The following is a 20,014-nucleotide window of genomic DNA, read 5'->3' on the forward strand; positions in this document are numbered from 1 at the left end:
GAAGAGGGAGCAGGAGTTCCAGAAACAAAGAACCATCTCCAGGCGGCCAAACTCCATGGGCTTCTTCCAGGTGGTCCATCATGGGGTCCAGCTATCTGGTCCTACTACAGGGCCAGGAAGTGGGAAGGGCAGGGAGACCCATTAACCCTGAGGGAGTGCAAGCCCCTTGGCTCTCAAGGGGCCCAAATGAGGGGTGCAAAGGGAGGAGTCCCATCTTCAAGTACCTGGCATGAGAGTGGTGGGGCATCCCAGATTGCTCAACAGTTTACTTCCTTTCAGATTGACTTTCTGACTCTGTAAAGATTAAGGCCTAGAAAAACGCTATGGGGGAGTGCTACTCTGTCACATGGGATCACTATGATTTGGATTCGAATTGAGGGCAACCAACAACAACAACAAGGTTCTCTAAGTGGCCAGGGAAAGAAAGGGGCCTCCTGATCAGTCATTGCTAGAAAACTTTCTCCTGGACAGAAACCACAGTATCTTTTCCCTGGGGCTTCCCTTGCTCTTCCACAGCCCTCGGGAGCATCTCTGTAAACAGAATAGGGAGAGATGAGTCATTTGTACTTTGCAGATCTCTTCTTGGAAGCCCCTTGATTCCACTGTAAACCATTTTGGCCCAGGCAGGGGCACAGTTCTGTAGTGCCAAATGAATCATGAGCATGGTCTTGTCCATGCTCGTGGTACTTTCTGATGAATAAAAGTGCTTTGACATCACTTATCCTCCCAGTGACACTGGAAAGCACCTCTGGTGCTGTTGGCAGAGCCAGGTCACGGTACCTGTCCTTGCTCATTTGGTTCCACGGGCATTTATGTCACATCTGCTCAGAGCTGGCACTGGGCCAGGAGCTGCAGCCACAAAAATGAGAAAGACACAGCCCCATCCTCATGAAGCTCACAGTCTGGTTGAGGAATGAGGGCCCTAAACAGTTAAGTGCACAATGCAGAATGACATGTGCAGTGATAGAGACATGCCCACTTAGGTGGTATAGGAACAGAGAGAGGACTCCTCAGCTATCCAGGAGAGGGGAGATCATAGAGGGCTTCCTGGAAGAGGGAGGCCATTCGAAATCCTTGGCAGGGTGTCCCCCTACCTAAACTAACAGAAGCACTTTGTAGATTCTGGAGTGCTTTTGTAAGCATCATTCATAGTCCCTCCATTCAGCACTTTTTGTTTTCAAGTTTGATTCATCTTTAGTTTAGTAGGGATGAAATGCCACATCAGGAAGAACCCCATTCACATGGTGAGACCCCCAGCATTTGGCCCACGTCGGGCTCTGACCCTGGTGTGGTCTCAGAGCTGGAAGCACCTGACAGTTCTGTTCCATCCCCCTCATTTGACAGATGGAGCTTCTGAGGCCCCAGAGAGGAGGCATCTGGCCCAGGTTTTGTGGGTGTCCGAGGCAGAGCCAGGTCTCTAGGCTCCCTGCCAATCAATTTAATACACTGTAATCAAGAAACAACTGCTCCTTAACATACGCTTTGCAGGGCAGAGTTTTTATGCACCCAGATTTAAAAAACGTGGAGCATTCCTCCTCCTTGCTTGCACATTCAGGGCTCTCTTCCCAGCTGGAGGAGTTGAGTTCTGCTTGAAAACGGAGGAGGGAGGAGGGCGTCCCACCATGTGTAGATGTCCGAGCTGTAACCTTGGGCTGGTAGTGAAGTCTTCTCGACTTCTAACTCTGCTTCTGGAGTAATGGACAGGCACTGAGCTTGGAGTTGGCATACCCAGGCTCCCCTCTTTGAGCTCTGTTTCTGTGTCTGCCCACTCCCCAGGCTGCTGCGGGAGGGACAGGATTCCAAAGGACATGATGGGCCTGCAAGGACTTTGCATCTGGGACGCGCTAAGCACATGAGGGCTTATGCGTCTTGTGTTTGGCACTTCAGAGTCCCTGAAGATACAGGGACAATGGCCTTCTGTGGTGCGGCAGGGGCACAAGGAAGAGGGGGCAAGGGAGAAAACTCCTGGTTGTCCTTAGCCTCTTGGATTCTCTCATTATTCCACAGGGATTTGTTGGGTAGCTGATGAATGCCTGTAAGTGGTGCCACAAGTTGAGTATGTGCTGTTTGGTTTTTTGTTGTTGTTTTTATTTTATTTATTTATTTTTACTTTATGGAGAATTTCAAAAGTGGACAGAATAGTGTAATCAACCTCCAAGTAATCACCACCCAGATTCAACAATTATCACAAACTCACAGCTAGTCTTGTTTCATTGATACTTCCACTCCCCCCAGAAGCCCACTTTATTTTTAACAGCTTTGTTGAAGAATACTTTTTAATACCAGAAAGTTAACTCATTCTAAGTTTATGAGTCAATGATTTTTAGCAAATTTACAGAGCTGTGAACCATCAACACAGTCCAGTTTTAGGACAGTTCCATCACTCCAGAAAGCTGTTTGGTGCCTGTTTATAGTTAATCCTTGTTTGCAAAGCAACCATGGCTCTGCTTTCTGTGTCTATAGATTTGCCATTTCTGGACGGCCCATATGAGTGGAGTCATACAATATGTGGTCCTTTGTAATTGTCTTCTTGCACTCAGTATAATGCTTTTAATGTTTCTCCAGATTGTAACATATATCGATACTTCATTCCTTTTTATTATTTACTAGAATTTATTGTATAGATACACTACATTTTTTAACCCCACTTTATTTTGAACCGTCTTCTATTCTTGAGATGGTATCTAAACCAGAAAACCAGACAAATTGTGGGATGACATCAAGGATATCATACATTAAGAAAGCAAAAGGTCATGAAAAGAAAGAAAAGACCAAAATGGATGTCAGAAGAGACTCTGAAACTTACTCTTGAATGTGGAGTAGCTAAAGCAAATGGATGAAATGATCACATAAAAGAGCTGAACAGAAGATTTTAAAGGGCATTATAATGAAATGTGCAAAGACCTGGAGTTGGAAAACCAAAAAGGAAGAACACAGTCAGCATTTCTCAAGCTGAAAGAACTGAAGAACAAATTCAAGCCTCGAGTTGCAATATTGAAGGACTCTATGGGCAAACTATTGAATGACACAGGAAGCATCAAAAGAAGATGGAAGGAATACACAGTGTCACTCTACCAAAAAGAATTGGTTGACATTCAGCCATTTCGGAAGGTAGCATACGATCAAGAACCAATGGTATTGAAGGAAGAAGTCAAGCTGCACTGAAGGCATTGGCAAAAAAGAAGGCTCCAGGAGTTGACAGAATATCAATTGAGATGCTTCAACAAATGGATGCAGCCCTGGAGGTGCTCACTAGTATATGCCCAGAGATTTGGAAGACAGCTACCTGGCCAATCGACTGGAAGAGATCCATATTTGTGCCCATTCGAAAGAAAGGTGATACAACAGAATGTGGAAATTATCAAACAATACCATTAATATCACACGTAAGTAAAATTTTGCTGAAGATAATTCAAAGGCAGTTGCAGCAGTACATCAACAGGGAACTGCCAGAATTCAAACTGGATTCAGAAGAGGCTGTGGAACCAGGGTTATCATTGCTGATGTAAGATGGATCTTGGCTGAAAGCAGAGAATACCAGAAAGATATTTATCTATGTTTTATTGACTATGCTAAGGCATTAGCTGTGTGGATCATCATAAATTATGGAAACATTGCAAAGAATAGAAATTCCAGAACACTTGTGTTCATGAGGAACCTGCACATAGACCATGAGGCCGTCGTTTGAAGAGAGCAAGGGGATACTGTGTGGTTTAAAGTCAGGAAAGGTGTGCATCAGGCTTGTATCCTTTCACCATACTTATTCGATCTGTATGCTGAGCAAATAATCCGAGAAGCTGGACTATATGAAGAAGAACGTGGCATCAGGATTGGAGGAAGACTCATTAACAACCTGCGTTAGGCAGATGACACAACCTCCTTGCTGAAAGTGAAGAGGACTTGAAGCACTTACTGATGAAGATCAAAGACCACAGCCTTCAGTATGGATTACACTGCAACATAAAGAAATCAAAAATTCTCACAACTGGACCAATAAGCAACATCCTGATAAATGGAGAAAAGATTGAAATTGTCAAGGATTTCATTTTACGTGGATCCACAATCCACACCCGTGGAAGCAGCAGTCAAGAAATCAAACAATGTATTGCATTGGGCAAATCTGCTGCAAAAGACCTCTTGAAAGTGTTAAAAAGCAAAGATTTCACTTTGAAGACTAAGGTGCAACTGACCCAAGCCATGGTGTTTTCAATCGCCTCATATGCATGCGAAAGCTGGACAATGAATAAGGAAGACTGAAGAAGAATTGATGCCTTTGAATTATAATGTTGGCGAAGAATATTGAATATACCATGGACTGCCAAAAGAACAAACAAATATGTCTTGGAAGAAGTACAGCCAGAATGCTCCTTAGAAGCAAGGATGGTGAGACTTCGTCTCACATACTTTGGACATGTTATCAAGAGGGATCAGTCCCTGGAGAAGGACATCATGCTTGGTAAAGTACAGGGTCAGAGAAAAAGAGGAAGACACTCAAAGAGATGGACTGATACAGTGGTTGCAACAATGGGCTCAAACATAGCAACAATTCTGAAGATGGCAGGACCGGGTGGTGTTTTGTTCTGTTGTATATAGGGTGGCTATGGGTTGGAACTGACTTGATAGCACCTAACAACAACATTTTGAAGCAAATTCTAGACCTCATATCATTTCATCTGTAAATACTTTAGAATGATTCTTTAAAAGATGAGGGCTTTTAAAAACATAACTACATCTCAAGTAAAAATTTAACAAATCCCATAATGTCTTAAAATATCCAGTCATTGTTTGCATTTCCAATTGGCCTATTTCATGTCAAGTTCTTTTTATTTTTGTAGTTTGTTTCTCTGAATCAAGGTTCACATTGTGATCAGTTGATAAGTCTCCTTTAACCTATAGATTCCTCCTCCATCTCTCTTTTCTTGCCTTGCAATTAACGCAAATGGGGAATCCATAATGTTGTAATGTGGGCAGTTATCGATGCAAAGACCATCAGCACTGGAAGGAGACTTAGAGATCATCAGGTGAGAGTCCTCAGGCAGATAGGAAGCAGAGGCGAAGTGTAAGGAGGGACTTGCCCCCAGGCTCCTACTTTGCCCCGGATGCCTCGGGCATCCAGATCCCTCTTTCTCCTCATTCCCAGGTAATCAGGCCAGACCCTGGAGACATACTTCCGCTAGTCCATCTTCAGTCCTTCTTTGGGTAGGTGTGCAGGTGGGCAGGTGTTGGGTCCCTCAGGATGGGAGTTGTAGGCTTGGCTCTGGCCTGGCTCCCGAGGGCCACCCGCGGCCCACAGCGAGCCTGGAGGAGCCCAGCAGGTGATGGGGAAGCCTTGTGGCTGGGCCTCCCTTGCAGTCTCGTCCCTGTACACTGCTTCCCTTTGTGCGGCCCTCCTTCTCACGTGTCTGTGTTTCTTTTCTCCTCCATGCTATGGCAGTGGTGCCCCGTGCTGATGAGACAATACTTGGTGCAGCCCCAGGCAGTCCTTTTCCAGGTAATTTCCTAGGAACCCAAATGACGCCCAGCACACGCTTTCCTGGGGGCACGTGCCTCCTTGAGTCCCTTGCTAGGATTCCTTAACCCCTCGTGTTTCTTAGTTTCCAAAGTGCTATTCCCCTCTTTATCCTTTAGATCTTCACAATCACCCTGGCAGGCAGCAAGGGATTAGAGTCCCCATTTTACTAATGAGGAAAATGAGGCTCAGGAGACCTGCCGTGCCTAAGGTCACACAGGTGAGAAAGAGACAGAGCTGGGACAAGAAGCCATGTTATCACTCCTAGTTTAGTGTTCTTTCTATCACTGGATCAAAGGCTGTCAATGATGCAGATGGAAATTAACTAGGGAAGTCCCGTCCTCTCCCGGTGCCTCAGTTTCTCCATGTTGGGAAAGGTGACCCTGAGGATCCTTCTAGCTCTGACATCTGAGAGTGCAAGACTTTCCCTCATCTAGGGAGGGAGGAGGGTACACACATCTGGGGCTGGGGATCTTGACCTTGGGGGCTTATAGAAGCCTGTGGCAGGAGGCAGAGGAAGTTTTATCCCAATTGGTTGCACTGGAGTAGACAGTCTGTGAATTACTGACCTCAGTTCATTTCTGTTTCTGGGTCATGGTCAAGGACTGCACCATGGGGTCCCTGATGGAGAGGGAGCTGAAGCCCAAAATGATATCCAGAGAAAGAGCTCCAACAGCTTGGAGAAGTAGAAAATGTGGGAGCACAGCTGTTTTCTGTGACTGTAAATGGCTTTGTGGGGGGGGGGCTATGTACCCAAGTATGGAGGTGCATGTACACACCCACACATGTGTGACTGTATGCATGCTTTGGGTCTCTGCACCCCATTATTTAGCTCTTAACTTTCCAAGTAACCATGGTAAATGGAAGTGGACTGCTACTGTTACCAGGAAAAGAGCCATCAATAACGCCTTCTCTTTTCTGCTTTTTCTCTCTCCCAGATCCTCCTTTCTTACTTCCTTCCCATTTTCTCTGTCATTTTTTTTTCTATCTCTCCCAGTCTCCACTTTTACAATTGACTTGAGGTGGCCTACAAAGCAAACAGTTACATGTACTTAAGTTAAGGCTTAAAAAAAAAAAAAAAAAAGTTAAGGAATGTTGTAGAGAAAACAAGATCATTGTGCCAGGAACAAAAAATAATGTGGTTGTGGCAGTTGAGCACTGAATTTGACTGAGCTTCCTGGCAGCCACGGCAAAAAGGGCTATGCAGTGGTTTCCAATGTTGTTACTGTTCAATCAGAAGCAGACTAACCATTCATTAGGAGAAAAAAACCTCTTTCTTCTGGTACTGAATTGTAGAAGGTATTGACAAAGACTATTGAATATTCCAACGGACAGTGTCTCTAAAGGTAAAGAAATGTTCTTTGTATGACATCTCTATTGCCTCCACCAAATGTTGAATGCCTAATATTACATCATAGATCAATGAAGGCACTTCTCCAGGGCCTTTAACTAATAGGATAAGGATATTGCTTTTTGATCCCCTAACTTGATAAGGGATAGAGGTGTAAGGGGGACAGAGGAGGTTAATGTATCCTTTGAAGCTCTTGTTCACATATTTCCCACCTAATTTTTCAGAGTTGTGGCTAATGTCCTGCAGCTGGACCACTCATTCATTCATTCAACAAGCACTTAGTGAACACTAGGGATCTAGTGATGCATCAGCCGTGGTCCATGCCCTCCAGGCAACCTAGTGGAGATAGACAAACAACAGCTGTTAACATGTGGTGGGAAGTATGATACTGAGGTCCGTGTAAAATGCCACCAGATATGGAAGCACAGATGAGGGAGTGATTGTATCTGTGCAGACGTGTGAGTCTAGGGATGGCCTCCCCCAGGAGGTGATATGTGAGCCCATCTTGTGGACAGTGTAGGAGTTCTGTAATGACTGAGTGGGATGGGCCCTCCAGGTAAAGGTAGGACAGTCACTGGAATGCCTGGGGCACAGCCAGGTATAGTGATATTCTAAGGAGCCCAGGAGAATGAGTCCCTGAGTGGCACAAACAGTTAAGCACTCGGCTACTAGCTGAAAGGTTGGCAGTTCAAAACCACCTTGAGGCTCCTCAGAAGACAAGCCTGCTGATCTGCTTCCAAAAAAACAACCTTGAAAACCCTACGGAGCAGTTCTATTCTGCACACATGAGGTTGCCATGAATCCGAATAGACTCAACAGCAGCTAGTAATAATGTTTACAGTTTATGTAATCATTGTACTTTTGTCAAAACTAAGAAATAAACATTGGTCCAAGGAGCCCAGGAGATTGGGAAGAATCTTTAAAACCACAGACAACCCAAAGGGACAGAACAATGATGAAAACTTATGGAACAATTAAATGCCAAAACTAAATGGCAGCATCCACTAGCTCATACAGGAGCAGAATAAGAGATGCGGAATCTATACCAAGGAAGAGAGGCTGGGCTCAAGGTAGGCCCTGCGAGGTGGTGATGGTGGGAGGCATAGATGGTGAAGAGCATCGCAGGGCTGGTGTCTGAGTCCCACTGTGCCTCAAGCCCCTATTCTTTAGGGAAATTAGGCTCCCTTTACCTTCTGGGAGCCAGCAGTGTTGGGTAACCCACCGCATGGTAACACAAGTTGAACATTTCATGTCTTGGAAAGATGATCAAAGTTCCCAACGTCTGCTGCCCTGCTTGCTGGGCGGGAAGTCCCAGCAACTCTAAGTCCAACTGTTGAAGTGACCAAATAAACTTTGTTTGATAATGAATTTATTGACTAAAACAAAATCAAATAGCAAAAAGGCACTTCTGTCTGGGAAGTACAAGTTAAGGCAGGGGATATCCCCACTGGCCACCTTCCTGCAATTCTCTGAAACTCAGGTTGGCTCTGCTTTCTTGGGGGAAGTAGAAGCTTTACCTTGCAGACCTGGCATGCCAGCCTGTGTCAGAGAGGAGAGGCCTGCGTCTAGGAATGGGGAGTAGGGGTAGAAAGGGGTGAGGGGTCACTGACTCTTGGCTGAGATGCTGCCTGGCCCAGCTAAGTCTGATATTCATTAGATCATTCATTCATTTGTTCAGCTATGTGTTCCTCATACAAAAGTCAAATTCCAGCACGTCTACCTGTTCATCTTTACCTCCTCTACCTTCACCTCCTCTAACTGTCCTCTCACCTCTGAGCCTTCTTTCTGCTGTTTCCAGACTTAGGGGTTGGAGATTGCTTCAGAAGCAGGTTCACTACAGCCTTCCCCAAGAAACATTTCCTGATCACCTCCACCTCGCATAAATGAATGGCTCTGTGTTCTTGTCTCTCTAAGGTGGTGCTTCTGGGACCTTGTATCTTTTCCCTTAGAGTTTGTGAGTGGAAGTCAAAGAGCGTGTCTGGTCTTAATGTGCTATCTTGCATACAAGAGAGGCTCAATGAATGCGGAATGAGTAACACAACACACCTACTATGTGCAGACCTTCACTAGGGCATTCAGGAACAGAGAGGAGGGAGGCACTGTCCCTGCAATCAGGGGCCCAGAAACTCCAGAAGACACCATCTAGGAGGAGACCCCCATAAGAGATATTTTGACTAATGTCTTTGCACATGACATTGGACTGAAGAAGCTGCTTCTGGTGAGCTTTGCTCCCAAATTCATTCTTAGCAAATTAGGAGGCTAACGCTGTGACCAGGTGTCCTCTGTGGGAGACAGTGACCTTTTCCCAACAGCTCCCTACTGCGTGGAGTGAAGGACGTGCTTTTCAAACTTTGCTGATCACGATCCATGACAAGAAATATATGTTCATCTCCATCTAGTACACACATACTCATTTTTAAGTGAATCAAAAATTCACAAACTAGGACCTACCCTTTCTACATGTGAGGCATGATTATATTTTCTGTTCTATTTCATTCTAAATTTCATTTTTTAAAATTATTAGTACCAGTAAATTTATTTTACTACCTGTTAATGGGTCACGACCATTAAGGTAATCATCAAGCCTTTGGAGTCAGATGGACCCAGGTATGAACCCAGGCTCTAGCACCTAGAAGCTGTGTGACCTTAGGCAAGTCACTTCCCCTCTGGAAGTCTCCATTTTCTCGTCTGTAAAATGGGAATAACATAGAACATATCTCATAGGGTTACTGTGAGAATTAAATGGGATAATACAGGTAAACTCCTGGCACGTAGTAAGTACTTGATGAACATTAGCTTTTGACATGGCTGCAAAGATTGTTGTTATTGCCCTGCCACTGCTTGGTGGGACCAACAGAGCTGGGGTGGGAGGCAGCATGGCTTGCCGTGGGATCTCTCCTCAGCAGATCACCGTCATTCTCTTATCTATAAGTGAGCAGACATTCCTTGAGCTCCTACTGAGTGCCAGACATATCGAGCAGACTCTCTGGTCCCCAGGGAGACAATGCCAGGACTGAGTGCCCTTAATGAGGTCAGTTTAAAAACAGAGGTGCCAGCACTGTGCACTGGGCTGTTGAGGAAGGTGAGACTCATGCCTCCTGGGGAGTGGTGAGCAGGAAAACTTCACGGAAGATGAGGCATTGGAGCAGGGTGATAGGAGGACCAACTGGGGCCTTGTCTACAGTAATTGGGAACCCTGTGTGAGAATCGTGGGGCCACCCGTTTTCTCTTCCGTGAAGGGCAGACCTGTTCCCAAGGAGTTTTGGCTGGACCTAGAGCCAAACACGTTAGATGCCTTTCGCCTTTCGCATTTAGGTCTCTAATCCACCTGGAAATGATTTTTGTGTCTGGTGTAAAGTAAAGATCCAGTTTTTTTTTTCCCCTTGTTTCTGGGTGGATAACCAGTTACTCCGGCACTGTTTATTAAAGAGTCCATCATTCCCCACTGATTTGTACATCACCTCTGTCATATATCAAGGCTCCATACATGCACGGATCAGTTTCTGGACTTGATTCAGTTTCATTGGTCTATTTATCTGTTGTTATGCCAATACCACACTGTCCTAATTACTGTAGCTTTGTAGTAATTCTGAATGTCTGGTAGGACCATCCCCCAGCCTTGTTCTTTCTTCATAAGTATCCGGGCTCGCCTCGGACCTGTACTGTTGTCTACATGTTTCACAATCAGCCTCTGCTGGAAGATGACTGAAGGGCCCCAGGGAGCCCTAGACAAGCTGTCCTCAGTAAGAATCCATCTCAGGGTGCCTGAAGCTGCAGCTTCTCCTGCGCTCACTGATGCCATCAACCCCAGTTGGCATTTGAGCTTCCCAGGGAGTACTTTCTAGATAATTTGGCAGAGAAAAGTACCAGAGACATGCCTGAGTCTGAGTCCCTTCTGCTGCTACTTGCCCAATGGCTCCTTTGGTTTCCCTCCCAGTGTCCCAACTCTAAGAGAGTTATCCCACCCAGGGCACCTGCAACTCCTTCCAGAAGACCACTTGCTCCCCAGTCCCTGTGTACCCAGGACATAATCTGGGCAGACAGGAGTGTGTCTTCCATCATTAATGCCAGGGTCCCAGAGAGAACTCCCTGCACCAAAGCTTGGCATGTACAGCTAAATTGTTTGGCTTAGGTGTTTGCAAGTATTTTCTTTACCTGAAATAGGATTAGGGGTTGAGTGGGAGGAAGAGACATGTCACTAATATTTGTAATTTAGTCTGTCCTTGAATGGGAAGGTCCAGGTTGGTGTCTTCATTGCCTTCTCTGGAGACCATTCTGACAGGGACTTGAATGCCAAGGAAATGATTCATTGCAAGCTCTGATTTCATAAAATGGCTTAAAGAAAGGCACATGATTCATGGGCCAAATGCCTGTGGTTGGTGTGGACTGGGTAAAACAAGCGTTTTCAGCACACCAGCTGTTAACGTGCTTCCAATATTCAAAAACACTGGCCAATCTGTGGCTCAGTTGGTTTGATGTACAGGGTTTAGGGTGAGAGTTTATGGTGAACAACCCACTGGACTGGGATTCTACCCTGTCGACCATGGGCAAGGTCAGTGCTGGGTTGTGACCTATAACAAGAAATATATTTTCTGTCTATCCCTTTGGGCCTCAGTTTGCTCATCTGTGAAATGATGGTTTGGACTCGACAATCTCCAAGTTCCTTTTAACCCTGTTTCTATTTCTGTAGTTCATGAGCATAGAAATCAGAAACCTTTCTTTCCATCCTCTTGGCAAAAAGACTCTTACTTCTGCCTTGCTTTTGGTTACTGATTCCTCCCTCTCTGCATCAGTGCAGGAGGATGGTTGTCTTTGGGCAGCTGGGGCTGAGTGAAGGGGGACTACAGGCCACAAAGAGAGCTAGATAGGAATCTTGGAAAGCTGCCCTGAATACTACCTACTTCTTCAGCTGGGGAGAACTTTCGATTCTGGAAAACTGTCTGGTGCTGAATTTGCCCCCTCAATTCCAGGGGCTCTGTGAAACCACCCCCCAACCCCGGGCCTTGGAACTGGTGTGGGCTAGTGCAGCTTGGTGACTGAACCTAGGACATGGTGGTGGCATTTGGCTAGGATGCTTGGGAGTCTCATTGCTGAGACATCTCTATTTCCTCTTGCAGACCACTGAGTATTCAGCCATGGCCTCGCTGGCTGGAGGGCTGGACGACATGAAGGCCAACCTGACCAGCCCCACCCCCGCCGACATCGGGAGCACCGTGCCTGGGCCGCAGTCCTACCCCATCGTGACAGGTGAGGGCATCTGCGGTGTTGGCGATGAGAGGGGCACCCACTGGACCTGCAGAGAGAGAGAGAGAATGTGTGGTAGGAAGAATGGCTCTGGTGCTCTTGGACATCACTGGTCATTTTTGTTTTAATGAAGTTATGAAGTCCTGGAATAGGTCAGACAGGAGATCGCTGGGGCCAGGGGTTATGGTTGTGATGAGAAGTGGCTGTATATTGTTTAGATAAAGCTAGAGGAGAACAAATGACAAATGGACTGTGAGCTGGGAGGAATGGCAGGGAAGCCTCATGTCAGAGGGGCCTGGGTGATTTCCTGGCCACCTGTGGGTGGGGCCGGGTATTCTGAGGTCTAGGATTTATCCCTGTCTTGAGAAAGGCAGCCCTGGCTGGCTCCAGCTTCAAGGATGAGTGGGGATCCTCACAGATTGCTGCTGGCTTTTCAGATTTCCAGGCAGAGGTTGAGTCAAGAAGGACAGGAGGTTTAGGCTGGAAGGTTCTGGGTGTATGCAAAGCAGCTGCCTTTCTGGAAGGCCCAGGGCCAGCCTCTTTGTCTTACTAAAGGCTGTCAGTGTAATGATCAAAACTTTGGGCCTCAGAGGCAGGGTTGGAACCTGTCATTTATTAACTGTGTAATCTTGGAAAAGTTATATAACGGTTCCGGGCTGTATTTTTTTAACCTGTAAGGTGGGAATAATGAGTGGGGTATAGGCAGAAGCTGGGGCCCTGTTTGCAGATCTGGGCACCAAGTGTGCATTAGTCAAGTGGCAAGAATGACTTGGTCCTGTCCACCTGAGGTGTGGGTGGGGGGTAGGCAAGAACCTGGAGTGCAGCTGAGCCTGTAGGTGGGAAGGTGCCAACAACGGGACAAGGAGCCTGGAAGCCTCAGTCAGAGAAGCCTTTACCAACATCGCAGATGTCCGATGAGGCTCTCTCCCCTGGTGTTGCAGAGTGTGTGACAAGTCCTCTGACAGCACCCCAGTTTATAGATGCAGAACCATGTCTCAAGAAGGGGCAGTGACTTGCCCAATGTAAGGGGTAAGGGGTAGAGTTAGAGCCTATGTTCAATCTCCTGATTTCTGGGTTCTTACTCCGTTCAAGGAACTACAGAAGATTAGGGAGGTAGGGGTGATAGAGTGAAAAGAAGCCCGGACTAGCTAATAGTGACAGTAACTGCCACTTTACTGAGTATCTGCTGAGTGCCAGGCACTCTGTTAAATGAACTCATGTTACCCTCAGAGGTAGATGGAAAAATTCTGAAATAGAGAAACGAGTAAAAATCCTAGCCTATTTAAAAGCAGATGATAAAGTACAGTAATTAAAACTGTTACTGATGCTGAAATAACTAACAAATGGACTAGAATAGAGTTCAGAAGTAGATGCAAGTGTATGTAGATGCTTATAAATGCAGCATTTCAAGTCAATGGAGCAAAGATAAATCACTCAGCTAATGGTGTTGAAAAACTGGGCTTGTTGGATTCCTACTTCACACTTTATATAAAAATAAATTCCAGGTTGATCAAAACTTTAAATGTAAAAGATGAAATCATAATAAAACAAGAGGAAAACATGAGTGAAATTTTTTATTATCCTAGAGTGGAAAAGACCTTTTAAAGTATGTTCCAAATACAAAAGAGAAAGAAAAATATTCAAATGATGGTTAAAAATGTAAATCTTTTGACAAAAAACAAAATTGGAGACAAAAGTGGAACACAGATAACAGAAAGCTAATTTCTTTAATATAAAAAGAGTTTCTGGAAACAAATATAAAAAATAGGCAAAAGACATGAATGGGTAGTTCATTGAAAAAAAATGCAGATAGCTACCAACATATGAAAGATGTGCACCTGACTCATAATTTAAAAACTGCAAATTAAAACAATAATGAACAATAATCAGTTGGATTCCTATAGACCAATAAACAGAACTATGGAAAGGAAATCAAGAAACCAATACCATTTAAAATAGCCTCTAAAAAAATAAAATACTTAGGAATAAATCTAATCAGGGACATGAAAGAACTATACAAAGAAAACTACAAAACACTACTGCAAGAAACCAAAATAAATTACATAAATGGAAAAATATACCATGCTCATGAATAAGTAGACTCAACGTGGTGAAAATGTCAGTTCTACCCAAAGCAGTCTACAAATACAATGCAATCCTGATCCAAATACAAACAGAATTCTTTAGCAAGATGGAAAAACTAATCATTAACTTTATAAGGAAAGAAGCCTCAGATAAGTAAAGCATTACTGAAGAAGAAGAACAAAGTAGGAGGTCTCGCACTATCAGAACTCAGAACTTACTATACAGCCAAGGTAGTCAAAACAGCCTGGAACCAGTACAGTTACAGACGCATTGACCAATGGAACAGAAACAAGAACCCAGATGTAAATCCATCCACCTATGGCCACCTGATCTTTGACACAGGCCCAAAGCCCACTAAATGGGGAAAAGACAGTTTTTTTTAACAAATGGTGCTGGCAAAACTGTATGTCCATCTGTAAAAAAATGAAACAGGACACATACCTCAATCATACATAAAAACTAATTCAAAATGGATCAAAGATGTAAATAGAAAACCTAAAACTAGAAAGATCATGGAAAGAAAAAATAGGGTCAATGCTAGGGACCCTAATATACAGCATAAATAGGATACAGACCATAACTAACAACACACAAACAGCAGAAGATAAGCTAGATAACTGGGATCTTCTAAAAATCAAACGCTTACGCTCATCAAAGACTTCACCAAAAGAGTAAAAAGAGAACCTACAGACCAGGAAAAAAATTTTGGCTATGACATATTCAACAAAGTTCTAATCTCTGAAATCTATAGGAAAATCCAACACCTCTACAACAAAAAGATAGATAATCCAATTTAAAAATGGGCAAAGGATGTGAACAGACACTTTACCAAGGAAGACATTTGAATGGCTAACAGACTCATGAGGAAATGCTTGTGATTACTAGCCATTAGAGAAATGCAAATCAAAACTATAATGAGATACCATCTCAGCCCGACATTACTGGCACTAATTTAAAAAAAAACCCAGAAAATAACAAATGATGGAGAGGCTGCAGGGAGATTGGAACTCTTATGCATTGCTGGTGGGAATGCAAAATGGTACAACCATTTTGGAAAACGATATGGTGCTTCCTTAAAAAGATAGAAATAGAAATACCATATGATCCAAAATGCCACTCCTAGGAATAAATGCTAGAGAAATAAGAGCCATCACAGGAATAGACATATGCACACCCATGTTCATTACAGCATTATTCACAATAGCAAAAAGATGGAAACAACCTAAGCGCCCATCAACAGATAAATGGATAAACAAACTATGGTACACACACACAATGGAGTACTACACAATGATAAAGAACAATGATGAATCTGTGAAACATCTCACAACGTGGATGAAATTGAAGGGCATTACGCTGAGTGAAATAAGTCAATCACAAAAGGACAAATAATGTATGAGACCACTATTATAAAAACTCATGAAAAGGTTTCCACACAGAAAGAAACAATATTTGATGGTTATGAGGGAGGGGAGAGGTAGAGAAGGAAAAGCACTAACTAGACAATAGATAAGTGGTAACTTTGGTGAAGGGTAAGACAGTACACAGGACTGAGGAGGTCAGCACAACTTGACCAAGGCAAAGTCATAGAAGCTTCATAGACACATCCAGATTCCCTGAGGGACCAAATTACTGGGCTGAGGGCTGGCGACCATGGTCTCAGGGGACATCTAGCTCAATTGGCATAGCATAGTTTATAAAGAAAATGTTCCACATCCTACTTTGGTGAGTAGCATCTGGGGTCTTAAAAGCTTGTGAGCGGCCATCTATCTACTGGTCCCACTCCGTCTGGAGCAAGAGAGAATGAAGAAAACCAAAGACAGAAGAGAAAGATTAGTCCAAAGGACTGATGGACCACCAGTACCACAGGCTCCACCAGACTGAGTCCAGCACAACTAGATGGTGCCTGGCTACCACCACCAACTGCTCTGATAGGGATCACAACAGAGAGTCCCAGACAGAGCTGGAGAAAAACGTAGAACAAAATTCAAACTCACACACACACACAAACCAGACTTACTGGTCTGACAGAGACTAGAGAAACCCCGAGAGTATGGCCCCCGCACCGTTTTAACTCAGTACTGAAATCACTCCTGAGGTTCGACCTTTCCGCCAAAGATTAGATAGGCCAATAAAACAAATGACAGCACATGTAATCCAACCACGTACAGGAGACTAAATGGGCACATCAGCCCGGGGGCAAGGATGAGAAGGCAGGAGGGGACAGGAAAACTGGACGAATGGAAATGAGGAACCCAAGTCGAGAAGGGGAAGAGTGTTGACACATCGCGGAGTTGGCCACCAATGTCACAAAACAATTGTGTGTATTAATTGTTTAATGAGAAACTAGTTTGCTCTGTAAACTTTCACCTAAAGCACAATAAAAAAAAAAAAAAATGAGACAGCTTGAAAAAAATCTATCAGCTTATCAAAGATTAAAATGTTTTATAAGACTTCAGTGTTGGAGAGGGTATGAAAGGGTATCATACACTGTTATAGGAGTATAAATTGATGCAATCTTTTTTGGAGGGAAATCTGTCAGTGTCTATCCAAACTTTAAATGCACAGACCCTCTGACCCAGAACATTTATATGCACTTATAGGATTTATCTTATAGCTATATTCACAAAAAATGAACAAGGATATATATACAGAGATATAATTATGGAGTTATTTATAATGGCAAACAAATGGAAACATCGCAGTGTCTATCAACAGGGGTTAGTTAAATAAATTATGGCTGTTTCACAGGATAAAATTCTATGCAACCATTAAAAAGAATGAAATAAAGCTGTCTGTACTGACATGAATAAATGTCTAAGACATACTTTTAAGTAAAAATGCAAGTATAGAATAATAGTATGTTCAGTATGATCCTATTTGTGTGAGAAAATATATAGAACATACACACAGATACACACACACACATACATGTATATTAGATGTTGTATATGAAGATACAGTAGAAGATTCCCCAATCCCCTTCCTGTTTTATGGATATGGAGTTGATGTGCTAGAACTGGTGTTCTCTGCCCAGTTCATCCAGCATCCCCTTGGGAGAGCAAATATTTATTGTGCCCCTTTACTCCCCTGAAGTTAGGTTCATAAATAACATAACCTATCTTCAGATAAAATTTCAAATAAAATACAAATAATGCCCTAAGCTGGGGGAAAGAGGGAGTCATTGCCTAGGGGGCACTGAGTTTCTGTTGATGGTGGTGGAATAATTTGGAAATGGATAGTGTTGATGGTTGCACAACATGATGAACGTAATCAATGTGCAACGTCATAGAATTGTACGTGTAAGAAACGTTGAATTGGCAAACGTTTTGTTACATATTTTTACTACCAAGCAATTTTTTAAAAAAACGCCCTAACTATGAGGTAAAGGAGAAATAGAAGCAAAAGTATTTACTACGTGCTCTGGTATGAAAATGGTCTGCATGTGTAAACTGTGAGACATCGTTCAGTAGTCCGGGGCTTGCCTCCATGTCACTGCAGGACAGGAACTTTGGTAAAATTTCAAGTAAAACAAAGTACAAGCTTTTCTTGTACTTACATTTCTTTGATTTACATGATACTTGCATTCCTAGAAAATTCAGTGTATAGTAAGACCATGCAGAAATCACAAGTTCACATTTATATGTAGAGTTCAATTCTAGATTCAACTAATTATAAGCAGATGTTTCACCTGCATGAACGTTTGGCAGGACATGAGAATTGTGTAAGATGAGGAAAGAATTTTCAATGTGTGTGGCTGTTCCTCTCCAAGCCCATAATACCCTTCAGTCATATATGCCAAAAAAGCCAGTTGCTGTCCAGTTAACTCTGACTCATGGTGGCTCTCTGTGTGTCAGAGTAGAACTGTGCTCCATAGGGTTTTCAAAGGCTAATTTTTTGGAAGTAGATCTCCAGGACTTTCTTCCAAGGTACCTCTGGGTAGACTCAAACCTCCAACCTTTCAGTTAGCAGTCGAGCATGTTAACTGTTTGCACCACTTGTTCCCATTGCTTTCAAGTAGATTCCAACTCATGGAGACCCTATAGGACAGAGTAGAACTGCCCCATAGGGTTTCCAAGGAGCGGCTGGTAGATTCAAACTGCCGACCTTTTGGTTAGCAGCTGAGCTCTTGACTGCTGTGCCATCAGAGCTCTGTTTGCACCACCCAGGGACTCCCAATCATTTAAAGGCCCCCTACAGTTTCCAAAATACCCTCTAGGGGGCAGTATTGATACCATCGAGAACTGTCAGAACACCTTGAAGGAATGCCCTAAGAGCTGTTAGGGCAGGCCTTCTGTCACCACGGGGCAGTAAGTGAATTCCACCTGCTGAATGGATGTGTCTTCCTGACACAGCCTGGAACTCTTCAGGGGAGAGCCTGAGTCTGCCAGCCCCACAAAGCCCGGTGCATAGTATGTGCTCAGTTGGACTGTGACACCTGGCTCAGGGCTCTACCTGGGGCCATGCCAGGCTGGGTGCCTGGGGTAGGGTGTGGGGGGCAGCTGGCCTCCATGCTGCTCCATTCCTGGTTCTCACACTCCAGGCTGTCCAGGGAAGATCCCATTAGAGAAGAAGTCGATTTCTCTCCATCCTGTATATGCCACATTAAATATTAAGTCAAACCCCTGATCTACCAGCCAGGGCCACGGTTCAGAAACTGCTCACCATTTGCAAACTGGTGACAAGGCCAGCCGAGTCCTGCGCCGTCAGCAGTTTGGGCTTGTCCTGATTGGGACTAATTACCTGCAGGTGCGTCCTTGGGCCACAGGCCTGCTGATTGGACAGCCATTGTGCTTACCTGCCAGAGAGGATAGCAGGTGGGGCGTCAGGCTCCCTTCTTTCGCTCACTGCCCTACTGGTGAAGGGCTTAGCAGTCTTGCCACCAGCTGTGCCTGCCCGACCTTTTGCCTGGGAGAACAAAGGAATGAGGCCAGCATGTAGCCTTGCCGGCCCCTCCCCCTGAGGGTCACGGGGCTGGGGCTGGAGCCCGGGTCAGCTCTGCTGTCCTGTATTATGCCACCTCTTTGCATCAGCAGGTTGGGATGGCAGGAGGAGACTGAGGGAGGCTTCTTCTGGTCAACGGAGTTTGGGAAACACTGGCCTGGTGGTTGACCCAGGCCCTGGGATCTGAGATTTCCCCTGGGTGCTTCCCCTTCTAAGCAAAAGAGACCATGCAACCCTAGAGACAAAGGGAAGGAGGGATACAGGGCAGTGGATGAGCCCCCACAAAGACAGACAGAATGGCTGCCAAGTCCCTGAGTCCCACCAGCTCTTATTTGCTGCATCCCCTGGGTTCAGTGTTTGGATTCTCAGCCCCCAAAACTAAACTTGGCAGCCCAAGAAAGTCTACCCACTTCTGTCTTTTTAACCTGAGCAGTAGCTGAGGGTTGGAGGAAAGAGTACTAGAGGAACAGGTTTAAGTGAAGACTCTGCCACTTAACTGGTCCTGTCCTTAGAAACCCTACAGGGCAGTTCTACTCTGTCCTGGAGGGTCACTATGAGTCGGAATCGACTCCGTGGCAATGGGTTTGGTATTTTTGTTTATCCCTGGGCAAATTGATGGTCCTCTCTGAGCCTCAGTTCTCCTATCTATGAAATGGGGATGGCAATTGCTGTCCCGCCTGCCTTCTCTGGCTCTTGTGAGGATATAATGAGACAGTGAAGGGGGAGGGTTTGAGAGATGCCAAGGGGGCATCTGAGTGCGTGGGGGCCATTGTGGGAGAATACTGGGAGGGGTCCAGGATCCATGTTGGCATCTCCCAGCCTTCCTCAGAACAAACACCCCTGACCATAGTACCGTGCAAGCATCATGCAGCTGGGAGACT

General features: G+C 44.7%; 1 protein-coding gene across 7 annotated transcripts in view; it reads left to right on the forward strand.

Moving 5' to 3' along the window:
- PAX5 (paired box 5) overlaps window positions 1-20,014 on the forward strand; it is a 202,929-nt gene that overhangs the window by 107,496 nt on the left and 75,419 nt on the right. For 5 of the 7 annotated variants that reach the window (XM_004372255.2, XM_012554347.2, XM_012554348.2 and 2 more), the window contains one exon: window positions 11,978-12,107. The exons of 1 other annotated variant lie outside the window; for it this stretch is intronic. In XM_004372255.2, the coding sequence (XP_004372312.1) occupies window positions 11,978-12,107 (130 nt within the window). Of the gene's footprint in view, window positions 1-5,434; window positions 5,492-11,977; window positions 12,108-20,014 lie in introns of all 7 variants that reach the window. One more of the 7 variants, XM_023727504.1, reaches the window with a different exon arrangement.

Source organism: Trichechus manatus, unplaced genomic scaffold (assembly GCF_000243295.1).
Source record: "Trichechus manatus latirostris isolate Lorelei unplaced genomic scaffold, TriManLat1.0 scaffold00016, whole genome shotgun sequence".
In the NCBI taxonomy this organism is placed as follows: Eukaryota; Metazoa; Chordata; class Mammalia; order Sirenia; family Trichechidae; genus Trichechus; species Trichechus manatus.